Source organism: Larus michahellis, chromosome 2 (assembly GCF_964199755.1).
Source record: "Larus michahellis chromosome 2, bLarMic1.1, whole genome shotgun sequence".
Classification (NCBI taxonomy): Eukaryota; Metazoa; Chordata; class Aves; order Charadriiformes; family Laridae; genus Larus; species Larus michahellis.
In genome coordinates, this window is record NC_133897.1 from 16,635,822 (window position 1) to 16,659,670 (window position 23,849).

The 23,849-nt window shown below is 41.3% G+C and overlaps 1 protein-coding gene across 2 annotated transcripts in view; it reads left to right on the forward strand.

The window, feature by feature from the left end:
- The first annotated feature begins 1,046 nt into the window (after positions 1–1,046).
- Positions 1,047–23,849, forward strand: part of ITGB1 (integrin subunit beta 1) — a 44,166-nt gene continuing 21,363 nt past the window's right edge. For both annotated transcript variants that reach the window (XM_074574252.1, XM_074574253.1), the window contains exons 1-4: positions 1,047–1,438; positions 21,163–21,232; positions 21,478–21,563; positions 23,027–23,249. In XM_074574252.1, the coding sequence (XP_074430353.1) occupies positions 1,430–1,438; positions 21,163–21,232; positions 21,478–21,563; positions 23,027–23,249 (388 nt within the window). In that variant the 5' untranslated portion in view covers positions 1,047–1,429. The remainder of the gene's footprint in view (positions 1,439–21,162; positions 21,233–21,477; positions 21,564–23,026; positions 23,250–23,849) is intronic.

The following is a 23,849-nucleotide window of genomic DNA, read 5'->3' on the forward strand; positions in this document are numbered from 1 at the left end:
GTGCTTTTTTCCCTGCAGTAAGGAAGCAGGGAAGAATACCTTGGCTAAAACTCATTTTTCTCCACTAGTACTTAAATTTCTTACATTTTTGGCAGATCACTACCCTTCCAGCATTTGCTTTTATTTTGCACGGCATATATTTCTACCATTTAAAAACGCTGGGTTTATAGTAGCTTCTTTCCCTGTTCCTGTCAGTATTAATATTATACACTAATTTACCTGTTGCAACATACGGTCTCTGGCTTCCTTATCTCTGATAGCCAAAGTTACTTCTCTTCCACTTCATTTGTCCAGTGTTTACTTTTGATGAAGCTGCTTGGAGCAGCAGTCTATCATTTCAATCTCATTTTCTAACACCATTTTAAAAGTTTTAAAATTATGGTTGTACCAGCATTCAAAGCTTCCACTAATGCAGCGATGTTAATAGACTACACCCCAAAAAACTGCACTGCCCACATGGAACACAGGGTTGAATCACAGGGTGTGCTTGAGTACGGCAGAGACACCATTAATTTTTTTATTTTGAAGTGCAGCTGGAAACAAAGCAGGATAAAAATTGTTCTCAATTTGCAGCACCCCTCTTTTAGTCAATCATACCAATGTAAGAACTGGCAAAATAAGAACTCCAGTGGCCACACATTTTAGGACTGTGAGCTGTGCGTTCATAGTTTGGGTTCCCATCGCTCCTTACCTCAAAAAAGTGACAAATGCTATGTTTTGGGGTTTTTAACAAGTAGATCCTCCAAGAACCTACTTTAAGGAGCACTAAACGCCAAGGGCACGCATCAGCAGACTCCGGCCAAGGGACTTGGGGTGGATCCGCTTTTTAGCTTGGACTACCAGTCTCACGCCGAGCTCCCCCATCGCTTACTGACTCCCACCGCTTTTGGGGACATTTGCGAGCAGTAGGGGCGGGCGCTCCCCGCCTTCCCCGGCCACCCCGCTGTCCCCACGCATGTCCCGGCCCCGCGGGGGCTGTGGAGCGGGGCGACGGGCGGCCGGGGCACCAATAAACCCCACCAAATAAGGCGCTGGCGGTCGCCGCGAAAGGAGGTTGGGGACAAGCGGGGGACGAGCCCCTCTCGCCCCTCCCGGGGCAGGGAGAGCCTTTCCCTCCCTCCGTCCCTACCCCGCCGCAGCGGACCCGCCTCCCCCGCCCGGGCTTGACGGCAGCGGGGAGGAATGTGTTTCCGGGGCGGGGAAAGCGCGGCCGAGCGCGGACCTTCCCCTCCCCCGCCGCACGGGGCTCCCCCTCAGCAGCTCGGAGACGAGGCGGAGGCGGCGGGCAGACGGACGGACTGAGGGGGAGCGAGGCCGGGCGTCCCGCCGCGCCCAGCCTAGCTCAGCCCGCTCCCGGGACGCCGGGGAGCTTCAGTCAGACAGGCGGGCCGGAGCGCGCCCCCTGCCCGGAGCCCGCCGTGCCGCGGCCATGGCCGAGGTAGCGGGGAGGACGGGGAGGGGGTTGGAGCCGGCCGGGGAGCGGACAGAGCGGTGCCCGCCCGGCCCGCGGGGCCTCGTCTCGGGCGTGTCCAGAGGACGGCGAGAGCGACTTCCCGCTGCCCGCCCGGCAGCAGCCGGGAGCCGCCACCGCCCCGGGGCGCGGGTCCCTCAGCGCCCGTTCCGGGCCGACAAGGGGGAGTCTCGCCTCGCCTCGCGCCTGCCGGGGCGGTGTGCTTGTCCCGGGCGGGCGGGCGGGAAGGTGTCGGGCCCAGCCCGCGGCTTCCTGTGGCGGCGGGACGGCGGCCTCGGGCCTCCCATGCCGGTAGGGGCCGGCCAGGCCTTTGTCCGCCCGGAGCCCGGCCCTGCCCTGCCCGGGCAGCGCCCACGGCCGGGCCGCCCCGACCCTTCCCTCACAGCGAAGGTGGGCGCCGGTGCCCCGCTCGGAGCTGCCATGTGCCGTCCGCTGCCTCCCGCCCGGCGGTGCCCGGGGAAGGGGCAGCGCTGGGTGAAGTTTGGGGCGGCTTCCCCGGGAGGGCGGGCCGCCCCCTCAGAGCCCGGGCCGGCTGAGCCGGGCGGGGGGGGAAGGCTCGTCTCCCGCGGGAAGCGGGCGCTGGGAAGGGAGTTGCAGGAATGAGGCAGTGCAAGAACTTGGATATCTAGATTTTTGACCCGCAGGTATCTGCTGAAAGTGACCATTAAGAGCGGGGTGCGGGCACCGTTTGAATGACGGCACGATCGTAGTGCGGGGTTTTGACTGCTCGGTGCGTTCAAATTCGTGCGGTTTTTGCTCTGAGCCTTTATAGCTTGCTGTAGGCTTGTGTCGGGGTGGAAGTGGGGATGTGAGGCCTCTGAGTGTGAAATGCTTCATGTGGAGATTTCTGAAATAACTTACAGTGATAGGAGCACGGTGTTTTGTCCCATGTTACTGCCTTCCTATGCCGATGGTTGGAAGGAAACATGAAGTGATATGAAATTCCTTCTGACTCACTGTTTAGCCCATGTCAGATGTCTTTATCTTATGGAATAAGTGTCTGACTGCCTGTTAGACTCATCAGGTAGTCTTTGTGACTGTTTTTCCTGATGGGAAAAAAAAAAAGTTGATCAGTGTTCTTGGTTCCTTCTGCATTTGTCTTTGGTGTAATACAACAGTCCATTCATGCCAGCACATGTGCACGTACCTGTTGGGTGGAAATGTTGATTTTTCTGGTAGATTTGCCATTGGTGCTACAGTCGTGTTCATGCCAAGACACACAAACCTTTAGGTTGTCTCTATTCGTAGTAGTGGAACTGCTCACGGCTAATGCTGCATTTGTGCTTAAGTGCTGAAATGGAGCAGGATTTTATGTATGTGAAAACAGATTTAGATAATCTGTACTATCGGTGCATTAATCATTTGGTAGGTGATGGTGATAGGGTAAGAAAAATATATTTTTCTATTATGAAATGAGTATGACTTGGTAGCAGCTTTTTTTTTAAGAAATGTTTTACTACTAAAAAGATGTAAATTAAGCAAAATTAAACAAGACTTTAAAAGTAGCGAAGACGTTCATTGTCCACATCCATCCCAGTGATGAAATTGATGATTCATTCTCCTGTCAGAAAAAATATCACTTGCCTCTGGCAAATGATTAAGTAGCATTTTGTAAGCCTGCCTAAGGCTATATTTATAAGGGTTGCAAAAACAGTGAGCCATTGGCAATAGGTAGGCAAGATGAGGCAAGTTTAGGATGCGAACACCTTCAACTTTTGTCCTTTTTCAAAGATGTTTCAGCTGAAAGGTGCAAACCTGACAGGTGTGCAGAACGAAATCTTACCTTGATTAAAGTTGAAGTTGGTAAATGCTGTATCTGTTTGCCAGCCTCGTCATAAATGAACCAGACTTATTTCAAAATGAAATGTCAGCAGGTAAAAATCTGGTGTTCTTTGTGTGTGCAGCCAGCTCTGTACATTTGGTCAACCGACCTGCATCATGTTCCTGGGTATGCCCACCCTTGTGAAGGACTGATTCGGAGGGATGCGAGCTTCTCTTAAAATACGTATCAATTTCTGATGCGAGTGCAGAATTTCAGTGTTTTGTCTTGAGTTTTAAGTGACTCAAGTGGGTAATCTTCTACCACTTCCTTTGGGAAGTGATTCCCACAGCTGAAAACAAACTGTCAGGAAACTTTTCCTGCTGTTCTTTCTTCCTGATTCATGATTTCATTCCTCTGCTCTTAACCATCCTCCCTATAGCTCTCTTAAGGTAGCTCTGTTATGGTGCAGTTTTGAAAAGAGCTTGTTTGCTATAGCAAGGCTCAGGAAGTAGATAACTTGCGTAGCAGAAACGCAAGCTTGGGGAGAGCGATGCAAACATGGGGTGGACACGTGCTATGTTCTCCATTGCCCTGAATATAATTCCCTCGTTGCCACTGGTATGAGTGCTCTTCAGTTGTTTGTAAATAGTTGTCATGCCTACCTTTCCACCCAGTCTTGATTTAGTTGGGTGATGTGATGCACACTTAGCTGGTGGTTTTCCCAGCCCTCTGATCAGCCTGCTGCAGGCTTCCTGGCTGTCGATGGCTCTTGGTTACGTGGCCTTCAGAAATGGTTCCAATTGCAATTGTGGCAGGACTGCAGTTAAACAGGCTGTTGAAGAATCTCCTCTTGATGGGACTCGTTCTGTAAGCCACCATCAAAGGCTGTAGCTCTGGAACAGGCTCCATACACATAGAAGTTTCCTTCTAGCGGACATGCATGCAAAGTCCCTGCTGTTCCTCTCCTGCCTGCGGGCCAGGGGGCCTGGGCTTCTTCAGTACAGACCTGCATGTGGTGCCTTCAGTCGTGTCACTATACAGGTAGGGAGCAGAGGTGTGAGCTGCGCTGCCCTCTGTTCCCTGTTAGTTCAGAGGAAGCGTCATACCCACCATGTGCCTTGGGGAGTGGGTTTTTCAGGGGAAAGAGTAGAGGCTGCATGGAACTTTGCTGGCGACTGGTATACCCTACCTCCTCTTCCTCCCCACCCCTTTCCAAATATATTTTGTACCCCTTCTGTGTGAGAGAGACTATTATAATCAGTCAGATGTTGCAAAACTGAAGTTAAAACAGGCAGGGGTTTTCTTAATTGTTATTAACTGTGGCAAGATAGCTAGCTTTAAGATTGCTCATGCCTCCTCACATGGCACTTGGAAGAGAGATTGGTTAGATCCAGAAAAGAGAGAATTCAGGCTTGGCAGTAGCAGAGCCTATTCTGCCCTCATTTGCTTTTCTAGAACTTCGAGTGATTTATTTTTTCCATCTTTTTTTTTAGGATGGCCAATCCCCTTGGCATCCTTTTAATTCTTAGGAGCTGCAGTCAGCCCTCTCAGAGGGAATCCTTCTTGAGGCTGCCTTTTTTTCTTTTTTCTTTTTTTTTTTTAAGCTTCTCAGGATCTATTGGTAGAGCTCATAAAGCAATTACTTAAATTAAATAATTCTTAAAAATGTAATTAAGGCAATATGTAGTTAGATTTATTTTGGAAGTGTCATTAAAAAGTACTTGCCAGTGTGTGTACTGATGATTTTTAAGTCATCTGCTACGTTTTGTGCCTTGTAGAAAGTTCCCTGTCTCCCAGCATCAGAAAACTCAGAGTTAAGCCTGTGTTTTCCTACCTCTCGCAGAGCTTCTGTCTGTTTTTATATTGCTGATTCTACAGATTGTTCCCACTTGCTCTACTTGCCTTGGTTTGAGGGCACTTACTCTAGTAGTAGTGTTCTTGTTAGCAGTTTTAACGTTCCTGGTTAGACAACTTGAGATTTTTCAGGCTTCTGTTCTGGTGTGTGTGCATGGGTGTTTTTTATACAAACACATGCATCTCAAGGCTTTACAGGAAAATGAGTTTTTGGTGTAGGGGAGAGTTAGCTATTGTTTCTGAAGAGGTTGGTTGTTTGTTTTTCAAGAGGGAGTGTCACAAAATTATGAACAAATGAATGGATGAACAAATTCTATGGCTCTGTCTCCTGGACAGACACTGGCAGTATCTTGGCCTGATTTAAGGCTCCTTCTGTGTCAAAAGATTTAATTTTTTTTGTTAGTTCTAATGGTAAATAATGTTGACACTTATGTTGGCCGATACCATCTGCTTTTTTCTGTGTAGTTAGTTCCTCCTCACTCTGTGTTGCTCGGTTCCGTTGTGTATTCTGTTGCCAACTTTCTGAGAAGGATGATGTTACTTGTCATGCAGTAACCGCAGTGGGCCACAATATTGACCAGTATCTGTCAGCTGCCATGGTTATGTAGTTTCTGGGGTGGCCTACAAAGTCATTTTTGTGTTTACCCACAGATGGGAAGACAAGTTCTACTTTTTTCTTTTTTTCTAATTTGTCCTGCATAGGCATGGCCCAGTAACCTAAACTGTTGAAACTGTAAGTCAGGATAAATCTGCGACGAGATCTTTCTTTAAACTTTCTTCTCTCCCACCATATGGATTGGTGGTAAAAGCACCAGTAAAAAGTATATACAGCTTCATTGTAAGAAACTGTCATGTGCTTTAGCTGTGTTCATAACAGGCTGTATGAGTTTCTAACCCGATCTAAGATGTGCGTAGGCTTGCTGAATAGCTTGTACTGGGAACGTTACAGAAAGAAAATGAAAATTCTAGCTTCTGTGAGTGAAAAATGAGACACTGGACACCTGGTTATGCATCACTAAATAGTACAGTTGTCTTTTTCAGTACTAAGGTGTTCTTATTAGCAGAATGTTGTTATTAAACATCCTGTATTTTTGTAATAACCACCTTATTTTACTTTTTTATTCTTAGAATAATCAGAGTGGTTAGTGGACTTCCCAGGCTATCATACTCTCCCATTAACAGATTGAAGATGTTCACAGAGATGGTAAAGTCACTAAATTAGTACATAATTTGCACATAACCAAGCACATGGTAGGGAAAGTAGCCTGATGAGACCATAATATTAATGTTTTATTTGGGGAAAGGTAATAGGATTCCTACCTGACCTGTAAGCCTCTTTAATATTAGAGTGATATTTTTGTCTATATCTTTCTCAATTTCTCTTAACAGTCATCTGCAAAAAGGGTTATGAAATATGCTTTCTGTCTTAGAAGCAGTTTCACGTGCTTTGTTTCTTTTCCAACAGCAGCAGCAAAATATCATTAGTATTATTGTGGTTTTTATTACAGTGTGAAGTTTGAGTAACAAAATTGAGGCTGGAATCTTAACTTTGTTATTGCTAGTAAGAGCTAAGAAGATACTGGTGTTTTCTTGCCGTTCTTTTCTTTATCCCACAGAAAAACATCTTGTGTATCTTTGATAAATTAATGCAGTTCTCACGCTCTGCCAGCAAATAATTAGTTTTCTGTTTATAGTCATTTTCTCTAAACTTCTAATTTGTAAGACCATGTTTAAGTGCAGATTCTTCTCAAAATGCTCATAAACGAAAACATATTCAATATCTAGTGCCAGTATTTTCTTCCCCAAAATGATCAACATAATTTTTGCAGTTCATCTATTTCTGATTTGTGTTTTGTACAAGATCAGTTACGCTTAACTTAGTCCTAGTTTTGACTTAGCTTAGTTTTAATTTCTGCTCTTGGTACATCCTAGTTCATAAGCAGGAAGGACAGACATTGTTTATATGGATTCTTATTGTGTTAAGCTATAAATATCTGTGTAGAATACATGCTACATACAAGTACTCACATGCAGTTAATTTTTCTGTTATGGCTATTAACAAATACATTTTTTACGTTTAGAGCTGTTCAGCTAAAGGCACTTTTGGTGTGGAAGCTGAACGGAAAAAGTGAAAGCTTTCTTCTTCTTTTCTCGTCCTTTGTGGTAGAATGAAAAACAATAATTATATATTGGGCTGAACTGAAACACTGAACCTACCCTCATGCAAAGATGACTGATTTGTGGTTATTTACAAAAGAAGAAAAATAATTGCATTAGATTAATTTAGAAAGAGTCAGTATTTCACTTAGGAAATAGTGATATTGTGAGTCAAAGGTAGTATCTTGGATATTAATGCGTACTTCGTCCCTGAGGTTGTGGTTTCGAAAAACAAACCTGAGACCGGGATGTCTGGTTTGGCATAGCCTTGAGCTTGAATTAAGTACTGAGATAAGGATGTGGGGGCCATTCCCTATTGCAAAGGAAAAAGGAGGATAAGCTGCCACTGTAGGGTTTGTTCATTTTCTTTGGTGGAATTATAGTTCAGTGTGTCTTAACGTGGTGCTAACCTCGGGCATTGGCACTGAGAGTTGTGTTTGCCTTTTGTGTAGCTAGCTGCTCCACGAAGCCGTTTGATCTGTCCTCATCTGGTCTGTGTCTTTGTAGGCTGGCACGACCCACGAGGAGTCATCTGTGGCCTTCTGCTGCCATAAAGCAGAAGATCACAGGATGCTGTCCCAGCGAGCTGTGGGGTAACCTGAGTGTCAGGAGCATATCAGGGACCATAGGGGGTCATTTGAAGGACCCGACATTCTGGTAGCTTGGCCGGCATCCTCTGCAGATTCAGTCGCTCAAGTATTAAATTGGGCAACATCCAAGCTCTGCCTAGACCCTCAGTTGTCTGGTTTTCCAAGTCTTAGGTAAAAGGGTTTTGTGTGAAGATGAGTACAGCTAAAGGGAAAGCCTATTTCTGAAGTGGAGATGAATGCAAAATAACATAATCTTTTTGATGTTAAATAAAAAGCACTCTCCCAGGGATCAGAAGATGACACATGTTAGTAGTTGGTTATCATTAAATTGGAATTAAATTTTGCATTGGGGTGACTTCTCTTGTTATTACTGCATCTGTGGTAGTGGAGTGTCTGAAGACATTGTGCTTGTCCAGTCAGCAAGTGAAATGCTTCCTCTTCTGATAATAAAAAGGAGAAATGAGGAAATCTTTGGTAGCATCATCCACAAGATTGACAAGGGTAAGCAAGGTTGATTATGTGCTGCCAGTGTTCTGGCTGTTGATTTTTTATTTTTTTTTTTTATTTTTATTACACTGATATTTTATTTTTTAGTTTTGATGGGCATAGGATAAAGTCAGGAATTACCTTCTCCGAGGTTCCCTTTGTATGTTTGCAAGGTTGTATTTAGTGTATGTTAACGTGCTTGCTTTCTGGTGCTAGCTAAAGATTGTCCTGATGCTGAAAGGCACACTGTAGCCCATCTGCACAAAATACAAGGCTTGACCATTTTTGAAATGTCACTATGCTGGTTTTATGTCAGAGTAGATTAAAAATCTGTCTTTCAGTTGTGCATGAATGTAACCTACACACATTTCCGAAACATCTGTAAGTGCAACATTTTAGGAGATAACATTTGCTCTTTGCTTTTACTGTACAGTTCAAAAATGGGGAATATTTTTTTGTGATGTTTTTGTCATTTCTATGCAAATACAAATCTGTGTGAGAAATTAGTGTTCAAGAATTTCAGTGTAATTTTTCCTGGGTGTGGACTTGAGCATAAAAAAGGAAACAGCGAATTTCCTTTTTTGGAAGAACGTACTACACATATCGGCTATAGGTTGTTTAAAATGCATCATAAAATTGATAAACAGTGATAAATGTTATTTTTTTGTATGATTGTGTTACCTCCCTCCGCTACAGATGTTGTTTACATAACTTTTCAAAGGCTAGACTAATATGTTATGTAGCCATGTTGCTGGTATCACCAGTTTCAGTGAAAAACTCAATTTTAGCATTAAAGAGTAACTGTAGTGTGTAAAATTTCTGCCAGCATTTTTATCACTGCCAGCTGACCAATCTGGAGAGTGGTTAGGTAGTAATAAAAAAGCTTGCACAGATACTGTCTCTTTTTGGCACTTAATTCACAATACAGTTTCACTTCCTAAATGAATAATGTCTGTATTTAATATGATTAACATTTGCTTGTTGCTGGAAGCAATTTTAATACTGTGCCTCTGCAGAGTTTTAAAAAAAAAAAAAGCGCGCACTCATTAGCGATAACTCAACGTTCCATAGTAGACAAGTGATTTTCAAATTTACCTGAATTACGTATTTTGTAAAATGTTCCAGTGGCCGTTGAACCATGAATTCAACTGAGAATGTGTTTTATTTTCATAGGAATGTGTCTCTGCAGCAATTTATACCAATGTAGGTCTTAACTGTCCCTTCTACCTGTAGCTGTGCAGTCTTGCTGTCCTCCTTGCATCAGTGGTGGAAGTCATAAGGTTGTACAGTAAGTCATTGAAGTAGCTGATCTGGTTGACATGCTTTAGACCAAGGGGAGGAATAGGAAAATGTGCAGCTAATAGCGAGAAGAGTGTGGGACTGTGGTAGTCCAGAGATAAGTTGGTATAAACTGCTGTGGCACCTCACAGCATCTGCTTGTACATACTTCAGTACTCTCTTGACTTGAGTAATCCATCTTAGCTTGCTAGATCAGGTGAGAAATAACTCAGCAAGGAGTTATTGCTCAGCTTGTTCCACTGTCTTAGGAGGTGCAAGTATCGTCCGCAGTTGGCACCAGATAGATGAAGGGTGCAGACTGGGAGATTTTAGGGCCCGTTGAGCTCTGTTCAGTAGTGGCAAACTGGTAGCAAATCTGCTTGGCTGCTTTGAGAAACCTCATCTTTTTATTATCTTTTGCAGTCCTCTTAGAAGCAGCCTGTGGACTCCAGGCTTAAAATCCAACTCTGGAAAGCAGCAGAAGTGTATTAATAGGCAGGTTTTTCAGGCAGGTACTGCTTTTTTATAAAGTACTTTATGATGGGTCCATTGGTTTTTTTGTTTTGTTTTTTTTTTTTTTTTAAAGAAAAAAAAAAGATTTATTTTAAGGTTGAAGTATTTTTTTTCCTGAGATTGGTGAGCTTTTTGCAAGTGCTCAAACTTCAGGATTAAAATCTGAATAAAGTCCACTGTTTCACTGTGTGCTTGTACCTAGGCAGTTATCACTGCCATTGAGTTAATAATCATCATGAGATAGATAGATATAAATATATATATCACATAAATATGTAAAATAAAATATATATGGAATTAAATATATATAAAACAATCTCATAGGTATATACAGATTTATAAGGCTGTATGTATTTCTGTGGCATGACCAATTTTTCATTATTTCTTCATGTGCGTTTTCCTTACCACTTGCCTGATGTTACCTACTTATCCCCACCATCACCCCTCAAAAAAAAACCCCAAAAAACGACCCACAAACCAAAACCTTCAGTGTTTTGTTTTTCACTTGTCTTAATTTTTTGGCCAACTAATTTATTCTGTTAACCTATTGGAAAAATATAAAAGTGACATCAGAATAGCTCCCCAAACTGGCTGGCTGTGTTACAGAGCATTCACAACAGTTCACCCAAGGCCAGCTGAGGAGGAAGGTGGGCCCGTGACAGCCTGGATTTAGGCTGGTTTAGAGCACGGTGCAATTTCGGAGGTCAGTCAGTCTGACAGCCACCTCCCGCTTTATAGAAGTTGTTTCCTCATCACTTCTCTGTCTGTTTGGAGGTCTGTTTCAGCTCGCTGAGGCTTAAAGAAAGCGGGTTTCGATGTGGAGGGGAAGGGGGTGACTCAAGTTCTTGCTCTGCCAGCCCAGTAAGTGGAGCTGGCTTGGCATGGTGGTGGGGCAGGTCCACGAGTGGGAGCGCAGGGGCAGAGGTTGCTGTTTCAGAGGCGAGGATGCTGTAGCGCTGCTGCTCCTTTCAGCAGCAGTTTGCTTTCATCTTGGTTTTGGTTGCTGAAGCTGTACCCTGAGTGTTAATGATAGCTACTGGTGGGTGAACACTGCCATGTAACGACGGAGTTTCCGCTCAGTTTACTCTTTGCGGTGTGCCAGCTTATGGCTTCCTGCAGTACCTGCAGCAATAGCCAGCAAGACATTTGCAACTGTTTTCTCTTAAGGAAATAGATGAGCGAGACACTGTATTAACTGGAATTCTTGAGCTTTTTCCTTAAGAATGTACATGCTTCCGTTCTGCTTTTCCTTTAAAAGAAAAGCTTGAGTTAAAGCAAGTTTAGCCAGATGTTGTGACAGTTGTGGACAGCACAGCCTCAGAAGCATCAGTTAGAGTCAACTGCGTAAGAGCTATATTTATATGTTTAACTAAACTTTTTGTGTCCCCCTGTGTGGATGAATGTGAGGTTTAAGTTGCACAAAATTGAATAGTCTCTTTATGGGAGTAGTAAGTGGTGCAGAGTGTGTGGGGAATTTAATACTACCACAAGGAACAGACACCCGTGTTTTCTACTAGACTGGCTGAAATCATTATGTGACATTGCTAATTGTAATTTGTCTAAGATGGAAATTCTAAACTTAGCCAAGAAGTCTTGTGGGCTAGCAAGACCTATGTAAACAAGCTAAATAGTCAATTCACACTCTCCACCACCAAGAAAAGGTGTCACATTTAAGAAAGAGGAGAAATGAAATTATCATGGCAAAAATAACTGATGGGTCTAAAAGCATTTGAAAATTGATGAAACAACAGAGATTTATTTTTTTTCTCTTGATTTGATCACAGTTGCGTAAAGAGGTGCTTATAATAATGAAAACCCTGAAATATTTGTTACAGAAAAATGCCCGCTTGATAACAGTGAGATTGAGTACAGTGAGAATTCTTACAAATTCATGGAGGCAACATGCTTCGAGTCATTAATGCTGTAATAGGCTTGAACTACTGGAAACTTCTGTTGGCAAAAATATGGAAAACAGATATTTTTGCCAGTGGTAGTTTTAATGGCGGGGGGGGGAATCAATTGTTTTGGTTCTTAACCAAAACTTACCTACATGTCCTTAACCTTAACTTACGTGTCCTCATTATATATTTATCCTTAAAGAGGAAGCTTTCAAGGTGCACATGTATCAAAGCTGCTGTAGATACAGAAAATAGTTTCAACCACAGTATTGGTACCCATGGGCTTGGTTTGTTAGCTGTTTAGCCTTGGAGAGGTGCTGTCTTTGGTGTGCACTTGCATGCTAGCATAAGCCATCTATGAATAGGTTTTATTATTTTATCCTTGCTTAAAATTCAAGGAGCTTCATAATGTCCTTGTAGGAATCCCAGCTTTATGTGGGCAAGATGCACTAACACGGGATTTCTTTGTGAAAGAGAGGAGTGCAGGTGTGTGGTGGTGGGGTGTTCTGCTTTTTTAGTCCATGCTTTAGTAAGCACAATAGTTTGAGAGGTCTAGGGTAGCAAGAAGTAGTTACAAACGGGCTTTTCAGAAAAAGATGCAAAAGTTTTAGCTGAAACTAGGTATAAGCCATAGGTAAAATACAGTAAAAGCATATTGCTGGTGTTTTAATTAGATGTAGCTGCAGGCCTCTGCCTGCTCTGTTTGAAAATATGCAGAGCTGTATTTTTCTCCTAATTTAACATTGAACATTAAGCACAATGCACTTCTTTGTTAGTCTAGTTTTCCAAAATACAGTTGTCACGTGGATAATTGCCTGTTAAAATATCTAAATAAACCTACGTGGAAAAAATAATATTCTCATATGAGAAAGAGCACCTCTCTTGGCTTTTAAAGGGTTTCCTATATGTGGTTGTCATACACAGGTTGGTTGTTCACAAGAGCTGTGTCTAAGCACTACTTGCCTTTCAAGCATCAAGATGCTTTCCAAAGCAACTCCTAAACTGTGGAATCTTGTGTTCAAATTATGATTCCACAGGTCAAGAAAACATTACACAAGTAGTCGCTTTGTTAGCATTAGGGCCAAATGAGGGACAAGAATGGTTAATACAGTAAAGTGTTCTTCTTAAATTATTAATTGTTGGTCGTATGGTGGTACTAAGGAGGTCTACTCATGAATTATAAATCTTCCGTGCATGGCGGTATGTACATACGCTATTTGAAAAAAGGTCGCTACTTCAAAAGTAGTGCTGACTAACCAGTGTCAGTCCTGCCTGCACCGCAGTGCTCCCCGAAAGGCGTCAGAACAAAGGGAAGAGATCAAGGTTGCACTTGGGGTTTGCTGACTTGATAGGTGAAGGCTCTTTGTCAGTGGCAGCATCTTCACATCGTCCCTGCGCATCTTTTTCTCATTCTTTTACTTTCTGTCACCATTGTCAGCGTGAAATCTGGATTTGTGTGACTCTTTAAAGAAGACAAAGACAAATTTAGTAGGCTTTAGCAGCATTAATATTCTTTACAATTTACTACACAACTTGTTTTTGCTTGTAATGAGTATTATTTAGGTTTGCAGCCAGTTGCAGGAGCCTGTCATCAAGGCTCTCTTCTGTGTCTGAGTGTGAACGTCTGTTTCCTTTCACTTTCCTGCAGGTTAGGGTGTTTGGCGAGAGAGAAATAAAGCTCATACTCCAAATCATGGTCCCAAGACTCCCTTTGCTTTTATCCATTGACAAAGCGCTGTAAAATCTGTGTGTGTGTATATATATATATATATTTTACAGGGAACAGGATCTTGAACCCCACTTACATCTTTCTTCTGCCTCCTGCCACCTGAGTGCTGCAGTAGATAAACAAGAGTCAAAACTTTATCAGCTCATTTTCTGTCTCCATGCCTTTCATTCTTGGTTGCATAGCAGCTTTGGTTTAGTAAGAGTGGTGGAGAGTGCTCTTATTAGTATATCCTGTAGGCTGATAGAGCATTCCCAGGAAATTAATTCAAACCCTTTGGGCCTGAGGAGGGACTGGAGCCCAATTATCTTACTTCTTGGGTATGCCTCAGTGCTGTAAAATATCTGGGAACCATTGCCACCCTCTGTCATACAAACTGTATCACAACTGAATTTATCACATTTCATCTTTCTCAAGGTGGAGAGATGTCAAATATCAGAAAACTTTATCATCTGCAGTTGTTCTGAAATCAGTACCTCTTTTTTCCTGATAATAGAGGAAACTTAGGTGTTCTATCAAAAAGAATCTCCATCTTCACCCCCCTCCCTGCAGCCAGGCACCTAACTTGGGTGGATTTCCACCCAAGTGGATGGAAATTACTGGATTCCACTCAAATTCAAATCAAGACAAAAAAGTATTTTTCAGAAAAATACCTAATTGCTTTTCATTCCCCTATTTAGAACTGTCATTAAGTTGAGGGCTCCTGTGAGATTCAGGAACAAATATCAATGAATTCTATACAAAAAGAATAATATAGTCAAACTGTGTGAGTGCTTGTGAAGTTCGCTGCTCTGTCTTGAAGCAGCTGTGTGCTATATAAACTAACAAACACGCCATACTCTGGGGACACAAGCAGATACCATGAACAGCCTTCCAGATGTGTTCTCATGAGCTGCGGCCTCAGCCTCCTCATACTTGTACATGGACACTTTCATGTATTCTGCTGAAGAAGTGGTGCGGTGCAGGAGCCCATGCTGAGTTTTCAGTAGTGGTTTCAGAGCTGCAAGTCTATTTTAGAACCTAACGCTTATTGATTTTTCCCATTGAATCCAGTCATTTTTGGTGAATTTTAAGCGACTTGATCTCCTGAAAAAAATTTTTAGAGCTGTAAGTATGAATAAACTATGGGTAGGAATGCACTATAACTGAGAGTCTTAGCAAACCAGTTGAGTTACTGTGTATGTCTGCCTTCCTAAGCATAGGAGGGGGGCACAGTGGTTACCATGCAGAATCTGTAGAATTCTGATATGTTTCCCTGTGGTTCTGACATGCAGAAATGTATATTCCCATATTTTTTTTTTTTTATTCCCACCCCTGCAGGGGGATCTTCTGAACTAACCAGTAATGTACACTAATTGTGGCGGATAATCTGAGAGAACTGTACTGAAGGAGCTAGTCTCCCTAACCTAAGCAGAAAATTAGTTTTCTGTCCTAACTGGTTTATTATGGTTATATATTAACTTGTGATGCCCCACTAAAACAGAGTGGTTATGGAAGTGCTTATCATGAGTATTTGGTGACTATGCTTGTTTTATTCCATTAATTTAGAGATAATAACTGACAGAAACTTAAGTCCCATGTGAAACACTGCTGATTCTTTTATCCTGTAGTGCCACAGTAGCTGAAGTGGTTATGCCTTAAAGCTTTTTCAGGACACAATTTGAGTAAGCAGTCTTGATGAGATGAATTTTTTGTGTGAAAGCTGTTTCAGTGCTAAAGAATTTCTTATTTTGCACATTAATCTGGATTAATATCCCGTTCTTTCCATATTACTGCACACAGTTCAAAACCTGCTCCATTAACATCTGCGAAGTTGCCAGGGGGAGAAAGAATATTGTGGTCTTGATGAGCCATGTTGTTGGTAGGCTAGTAGACAGGCTGTGGAAAGCAAGCTTACTCCTGGCATTTTGATTTGGATTGGGGTGCTGCAAAGTCCTGCTCTTGAGACTGTACTTTTGTTTCCATCAAGTTCACTTCCCCTACATGGGGATACTCCGCTAGCTCGTCTCTGATGGTGCAAGATCAGGAGCTGGACCTCCCTGAAGGGCAGCCATCACAGGGCTCGTCCACATTCAGGGAACAAGCAGTGTCGCAGGGTGAGTTACGTTTTTAGTTCCTTGATTCAAATTTCTTGCTTTTCAGACACCTGTGTTTACCCCAAATCTCCACCTCCATGAAGAAGAATGCATCAAGTAGTTTCATGATATGGTGGTCCTGGAATTTACTGTGCAAGCAGTGTATCCCAGCTATCATTCAGTATTACAGTAACATTTGCATTGATTAAGTAGATAAGATAGCTGTTGAGGTCACAAATGAAGAATTACCTATTTAAGGTTCATTGGAAAATCTACACCACAAACTTGGAAGTTTTGATTAAAAGTTAACTCCTTTGTGTGAAACATTTTAATTTCTGTAGCTGTGCCTTTGAGCCATATACTTCTCTCAAGACAGAGCAGCAAGATACCATTTTACCACTTTCTTTTGTAGTGAGTTGCTGCTTTGTAGCAAGTTGTTGTACAAGCAGACATGCTTAGAGTTGCTGCATGCCCAGGCAAATTTGGGTTTGTAATTAACAGTGGCAGTTCTGGCTCTCGGGAGTGCTGGTGGAGGTCTGTAGTGTCTGTGTAATTGCTGTCCCATGTCACTGGGGTTGTTTGGTTTCTCCAGTTAAAAAAATTGGTGTCCCCCCCCATTTTTTTCAGAAACGTGAATGGGATTCGTCTTGCCAATCCATAAAATTCATGCTGAAAAGCGTGGCCCTTGACTAAAGCCACTAAACCTTCTGGAGTGAGGGGAAAAAGGAACTTTTTTAGCAGGGTAGCCATCAAGTCCTGAAACAGGCATCTCCAGAGACTATTTAATTCTGCTTATTTTAGAAACATGTCTCTTCCTGCTCTTTTTATAGCCAGAGCCTTGATGACTGGGGGTGGGGGCTGGCTGTGTGAGCACTGTAGTCCAGCATACGGCCGGGGACTGTGGCTGAGAAGCAGTATCCTTTGCCTTTTTTAATTTTATTTTTCCCCACTAGTTCGTTTTTTTTTTTTTTCTCCGTCCCCATCTCATCACCTCTGCCATGCCAGGACAAGCATTTTTGTACCCAGGTGGCTAAAACTAGCCACTTTCTTTGCTGGATTAGTGTTTCAGCCAGACCTTTTCCGCTCTTCAGCATTCCTCGGTGGCTGCGCTGATGCTGGCACTGTTCAGAAAGGAAAGCAGTAGGAATAATCAACGAGGAGGTTGATTAGCATGGGTGAATAATCAACAAGGAGGATGAGGCAGCTCTCTTAAGTGACTTTCCATCCTTTACACTAGATGAAAGTGTCTGTAAACATAATCTCAGCTCTAGGAGGGATCAATTCCATACAGCATTTCTGAATCAAGCTTTAAACCTGTGACAACACAGCTGATGCAAAGAGGTGTCAGTCTGCGGTATTCAAAGAGATGTCGGTCTGCGGGATGCATGAACGCTAGTCCAAAAGTGTGAGCTGCTTATTCATTTCTAGGTTTGTAATTATAGTGGTGTGTGGGGATGTGAATAAGTAGGCTGTCTGGTTGTTGCCTCAAAAAAGGTGGCTTCTGCACAACTCCTCAACTCTTGCTGTGTATTTCAGTGTTTCCCTTGAGGTCTGAAGTGTGGTTATGTATTTCGGCAGAAAGCTTTGCAGCAAGGCACACTTCAGTACACAGCAGGGGCAGATGCCTTGTAGTGTTTTCCTCTGCTTGGCATTGGCTTGGTGGACGCTGGAGTACTAGGGTGGATGAGGATGGAGCTGCTGGGCTGAGTAGAACAGAACTGCAGTGGCCGAATGGCTTGTTGCCAACGTTGCCTTAATATCGGTATAAATTGTGGCCTGTGTCAGGTGTGGTGAAATGCTAAGCTGAAGAGTGGGGGGAGGAGAGCAGCATAGCCATCCATATTTCATTTCAAATGAATTACTGTTTCTATACCTCTTATCCTTTTCACTTGATCCCATTTGCCCACTTAATTTTCTGCACAGATGCTATTGCTGTTCTGATAAATAAATTAAAAAAGCTGCAAAAGGCTTTAGTGCTGTGGATGAGTAAATTTAATTTCTAAGTACCATGAAGATTAGCAGAATACAAAGGTGCTAAATATTTGATTTGCAAATTCAAAATTAGTCTCACTATGGAGAAATTAATCCTTCCTTTTTCCTGTTGTCACTTAATGAGTCTCTCATTTAAAATTAGAAGCTCCAGAGATTTCCATCAAAGCTGGTTTTATAAAGAAAAATTTCTCTTCAAGCATCACTGTTTGTAGAGACAGTTAGCAAAAATACTTGGAAAGCAACAAGTCCAAACATTGAAGGTTATATCCATGTTTGTCTTCCTAAAATATTTAACAAAAATAGAGTACGGTTCACAAATGTGTAGAAACAATTTTAAAATCAGTTTTTCAACAGCACACCATTTGCAGCCTTTTAAAAAGGATCCAACTGGTGATACAGTTGTTAAAGAGATTCCAGTTCTTGGCAAGCTTACCTTTTGTAAGCTTTGAGCTGCTTTTTTTCATGGGGAAAAAAGAAATCACTTTTTCAAGGATTCTGGGATATTTTTCAAGTATTTAATTAAAACAGGGAGAACAAGTATAATAGAAAATATGTAAATGTTGCGCAAAAAAATTAATTTATTTCTTGTAACAATGAGTTCTTTTCTGTTCTCGTCGTCTGTGGCTGAATACTGGCACGGGACTTAGTTCCCACTCCACCAGTGGTTTCCTGGCTGTCTAGTGTAGTTAGGCGTTATTTGTTTTGGTTTATTCCCTTAATAGAAAGATCTGCAACAGGGCAATGCACAGCACTAACCAGTGACTTGCAGGAGGATGTGTTTGACACGGCTGTGACCAGGCTGCTGCAGGGCTCGGGAGCTGGTTTGGAGTGTGAAAGAACAATCAGAATTGAATCCAGATTAGCAAATCTTTACTTGAGTTTTTCCAAAACTCAGCAGATGGAAAAGGTCTTAAGTGGTGGAGGTAAAGGAAGTGAGCTTGTGTGTGTCGGCGGGCAGGCGGCTGGCTTTGGGAGAGGCATTGCCTCAGCCATATATGGAAGAGGACATTTTCCTTGTTAACTTTACGGGGAATCTGTGCCCAGAACTACATTCATCACGCGGATGCATTTCCACAGGAACGGTTTCTCTTCCAAATGGTCTTAGTCATAGTTTTAGCACTGTGTCACATCTTTGCTGACTTATTTAGATAGTCTGCATGGGCTTGCTGTGCATCCGCTGCTAGTCTGCCCTAAAAAGGTGAACTGTTTATAATTTTCTTGTTTTAGCTAACAGAAATGACAGTACTAAACTGATGCCAGCAGCCTCTTTTTTTTCTTACGAAAAGCCCACCCCATTCTGGGCTGTACTTAAAGCAAAGCTTCTTCTAGAGGAACAAAATATCCCTTCATTTATGGGAAGTAAGGTTTGTTAAACACAGAACACATCTACCATAAAACCAGAAAAGAAGGAACCTAAAAATTGAGCGACCTGGTGAGGCTTTCCCCTCCAGACTCCTGCTCCAAAAGGTGTGCTCCTATGCCATGTAACCTCACGCTTTCTCTAACCTAGATTCAGTCCCTTTGTCTGTCTTCCACCTGCTCGCGCTTGTTGGATTATGGTTCCCCTCTGCTCAAGGTTCATGGTTGCTCGAGTTTGCTTACAGAGGCTTCATACAAGAGTGTTCATGAAAGAGAGGTTTTGGGAATGAAGGACTGATCACCTCTGCAGGGATGGGCAGAGGGAAAAATTGGAGTAAGATATGTAATGCTCAAAAGTTCAGTAAGGTATAATTCACAGTTCAGTATCTCTTTGTTTTGGGGTTTTTTTTAATCAGTAATTTCTTATATGCATATACCTAACATCTAGCGAAGTCGTTCCACAGCAAATTCTCTTAATTCTGCGTCTAAACTCCCTCCCCCCACCCTCTGGCTACAGCATCCACTGCGGAGAAGAGTGGGCCAAAATGATTTATCAGAAAAATATGAACCATCTAATACTGTTGTTGGATACAATTTGTTAGCAAACGGTTGGCTTCTGTTTGAAACCTTCTCCAGCAGATTTTAGAGCATCTATCCCTTTGTTAGGTCTGGCTGGATGTGCAAAGTAATGATTATGAATGACCCTAAATCAGTGTGGGAACAGGAAAATTCAACTTCTGTGCTAATTCAAGCATTGCTCACTTTGCTGCTAATTTATATGAATAATGGCACGTCTTCTAGAAAATGACAGGTTCATTTTAAGACTCTGCCAAATTCACTTTTCCTTGGCTATATTGCAAGATATTTTTTAGAACAAAAAGGTATTAAGAATATTGATGTTTCCGGGATGACTAGAAAGGCTTTAATTAGCAATAACATTTTAGGGTGACCAAGAAAATTGGCAGCCAGGGTCCAAGTTCTCAGAATTCTTGTAATGAGGAAAAGAGAAATGGAATTTAAGATAGTACCAAAATTTCAAAGACATGACAACTGACCCTGGCTGACTACCTGCTATTAGAGTAGGAGAAAATTTAGAAAAATACGGTCTATTTGAAACCTATTTTTAGAATGTAATCCTAACCCTGGAGTACTAAGTGAAGTCTCACCACTAATTAGGGTAAAAAGCAAGTCAGTAGCCCTAAATTGTGGTTTATAAGCACTCAAATCTTGTCTCATAAAACATATAGATTATATAGTTTGTACACATTTATTTTTTTGCCAGGCTTTCATTAAGATTTATAGCACTGAACAAAGAGTAGAGCGTTTTTTCCTTTAATAAGAATGGTACCCATTAATTTTTTCTTGTCTAAAGAAGAAAAATGGGGCTGAGTTTATATCAAGGATGCTTTATGTTACATATTTGGAGAGGAAATTTCTAGTTTGGAGTATAAGTTAGGCTGTAAAATGCCCTTTGAAGATTCAGAGGAAAATATTTTGGAAAGGGCCTTGAAGTTTATCTTAAAACAGAGACCGGAATAGAGAAGCTTCATTTCCATCTTGTATTTCTGGTTTTTTTTTATTATTTTTTAAGAAGCTTTTATTTATTTATATTTTTAATAAGATTTTTTGGTAAGATGTTAACAGAATGTTAGCATAATAATATAGGTTTGGGGTTTTCCCCCCACCTCCCTTGGCTGAACAGTATTTCCTAATTTCTCATAGCTTGCTGGTTTATCTAACATAAGAGTATTTCAAAATAATTTAAGAAGCAGCAGCTACTCTGTTCGATGTCTTATAAATACAAAGTTTATGCCGCAAACATGATTGTGTTAGAGCAAAACTCTCTGACTGGTACAGCAAAGATCATTTGATTTGCATCTGTTCCATGTTCCTTATCTTCTCTGAAACACAGTTACATATCTGCAGTTTCATGCAACTTTTTTTGTTTGTTTACTCATTATGATAAATCATACAATCTGGTCTTCTGTTTATGTATTTCAGACTAATTTAAAATTGCTCATATGGGCTGGCGTCCTCTGTTGCTTGCTACAGAATGGATTTGCTCAGCAAGGTAAGTCACTTGATTTTATTGCAGTAGTTTAATGTTGCTTTGAAACTATATATATTTAGCAGTTATTTATGTAGATAAATATATCATTGATAGACAATTAGTAATGGCAGTGTGTCAATTATATCGTGTTAATAACCTGTTTGTAGTTAGAAATTAGCTTACAAAGCCAGAATGAAACAAACTAAAATTCTGTTGTTGTTAGCATCTTTTTATCAATGAAGTGACTGATCTGTGTTCTTTGCCAGGTGGAAGTGACTGCATAAAAGCTAATGCAAAATCATGTGGTGAATGTATACAAGCGGGACCAAACTGTGGTTGGTGTAAAAAAACTGTAAGTGTTGCAAAATTCCTTTTAAGGTTTGTTTTTCCCCTTGCTTTCAAATTTTAGTAAGTACTTGAAGTGTGTAGAAATGCCTATTTTCATTAATTCGATACTTATTTGTACAATGGCTTTTCACAATGTGTTTACTTCTCTTTTTCTAAATCTCAAGTGTATACAGACCCTACAGGCTGTCTCATAGTTACTTAAAATCATTCAGCGTGGAATCTGGCTGGGTATGCTTGATTATATTCTTCCAGTGACATTAGAGTAAGAGGTAATTTTAGACATAGGTGGAGTAGGGGAAGAGATTGAAGGTTTTCTTTTATAAAAGAAAGATGTTCAAATTTTGGTTTTCTGTTGTTGGTAGATTTGTGGGGTAGGAGATTGGTTTGTGTGGGTGGGTTGTTTGTTTCAATATGAAACATAAAAAGAGTACTTATGTAATTAAAAATTAAATTCAGGAAATACAAAATGTAAGATTATCTTAAATTGTGTGACTTAACCAGTATATGCTGAAGTGTCGTCTTCAGGCTAGAAACAGAAGAAAACGCTTGCTACAGCTCTTCTTTGGTTTGTTAATGAAAACTGGGAAATTTTCCTGTTTCTTGCTAGAAGATGATAATGCATATTTATTTCCGTATAGTACATACGTGCTATCCCCCAAACCAGCTTGTAAACTTTAAACACTTAATTAAACAGACTTTAAAATTTGGTCTTGAGCTGTCAGAGTCATTGTAGGTTCTAGTCATCAAGAATGGACAAGTTTTAAGATAGATTTATTTATATGCATATTTTTGGGTAGGGATCAGAATTGCAAAATTTCTCAGTTGGAAACCTTATTTATTCATATTTGAGGGTAGAGCTTGTTTTAGGTTGGAGGTAATGGTAATTTGTTTTTCAGAACAAAGTTACCTATTGGTTTTGCTTATGGATCTTACTTTTGGAATTGAATTTTCCCAAAATAAGAGTTGTCATCTCTCTTTCCCCTGCTCTGTCAGCATATTGCCATTATTTTGTTGTGAAGTACCAGGGTACACTTACATAATCTTTAATTAAAGCCTTTCCAAAAAAAAAAAAAAAGGGAAAAAAAAAAAGTTAAAAGGGAAGGTAGTTGCCAAGTAGGCTGTACAAATAGGCTCATGTTATTGGCAGCGACATGAAGATGAGAGCTTTTTCCATCTGCTGTCACTTTTAGAGTAGCCGATTTAAAAGGGTGTCCTGCTTCTGTCAGAGGTGACATTGGGAATTTTTTTCTTACATCTTATACACAGATTATTTAAGTAGATGCAAACTCCTGGACTAAAAAGTGGTCACTGATTTATTTAGTACAATTTAACATACTTCAGGATTGTGTGTTTTATTACTGAACTTTAAAAAAAAAAAAAAGAAGAAAAAGATGAAGTTATTGTGGGAAGAGTATAACAAATTGCAGATAGCTGTAAACTTGGGACTCTCTTGCCTGTGTTTTCTAGGACTTTTTGCAAGAAGGAGAACCAACATCTGCCCGATGTGATGACTTGGCAGCACTAAAGAGTAAAGGCTGTCCTATGGAAGATATAGAGAATCCCAGAGGTAGCAAACAGGTGCTTGAAAATAGAGAAGTAACGAATCGTAAGAAAGGTGCTGCAGAGAAGCTGAAACCAGAGGCCATTACACAGATCCAGCCGCAAAAATTAGTACTGAAACTAAGAGTCGGTAAGGACAGTTTCATTCTTTACATCTGCTTTTTCTGTTTTGAACGTGTAACCATTTTGTTGCAGGAACTACTGTTGTTCAGGTAACCTGAATGATAGCAGCAGAGCCGTTCAGGTCAGCCCCAGGTTTAGATGCTCCAAATCCTTCGACATCAGAGTGAGATGACATGCTTCTGTTGGTAAAACTCAGGGTTTGGACTTACAATTGCAACAAACAGTAACTTGCCTTTATCTCGCTGCCTTTTCTCAGCCCGTATTGGATACAAAGTACCTTGAAATACTCTGTTCAGAACTGATTTTCCTTTTATAAACCTATTTAAACAATGTTTTGTAAAAACTAAGCACTGATATTTTTTTGGGTCATCTTAGGTGCAAATAGATATGGAAAACTTATGCTATTTGGTCTTACAGGAACCTTGTTAAAATTATCGCAACTATCAAGATTTGAAACTGCAGCAACAGAGAGGCTTGACTTTGGCAGGCTAGTATTTTCTATGGGGAAATAAAATACCTTGGAAGTATAAAGTTGGACATCTGAAAGAAATACTACTTGAAATTTTTTTCATCATTTTCTTTGATGTTAAGCATTTCAATTAACAGG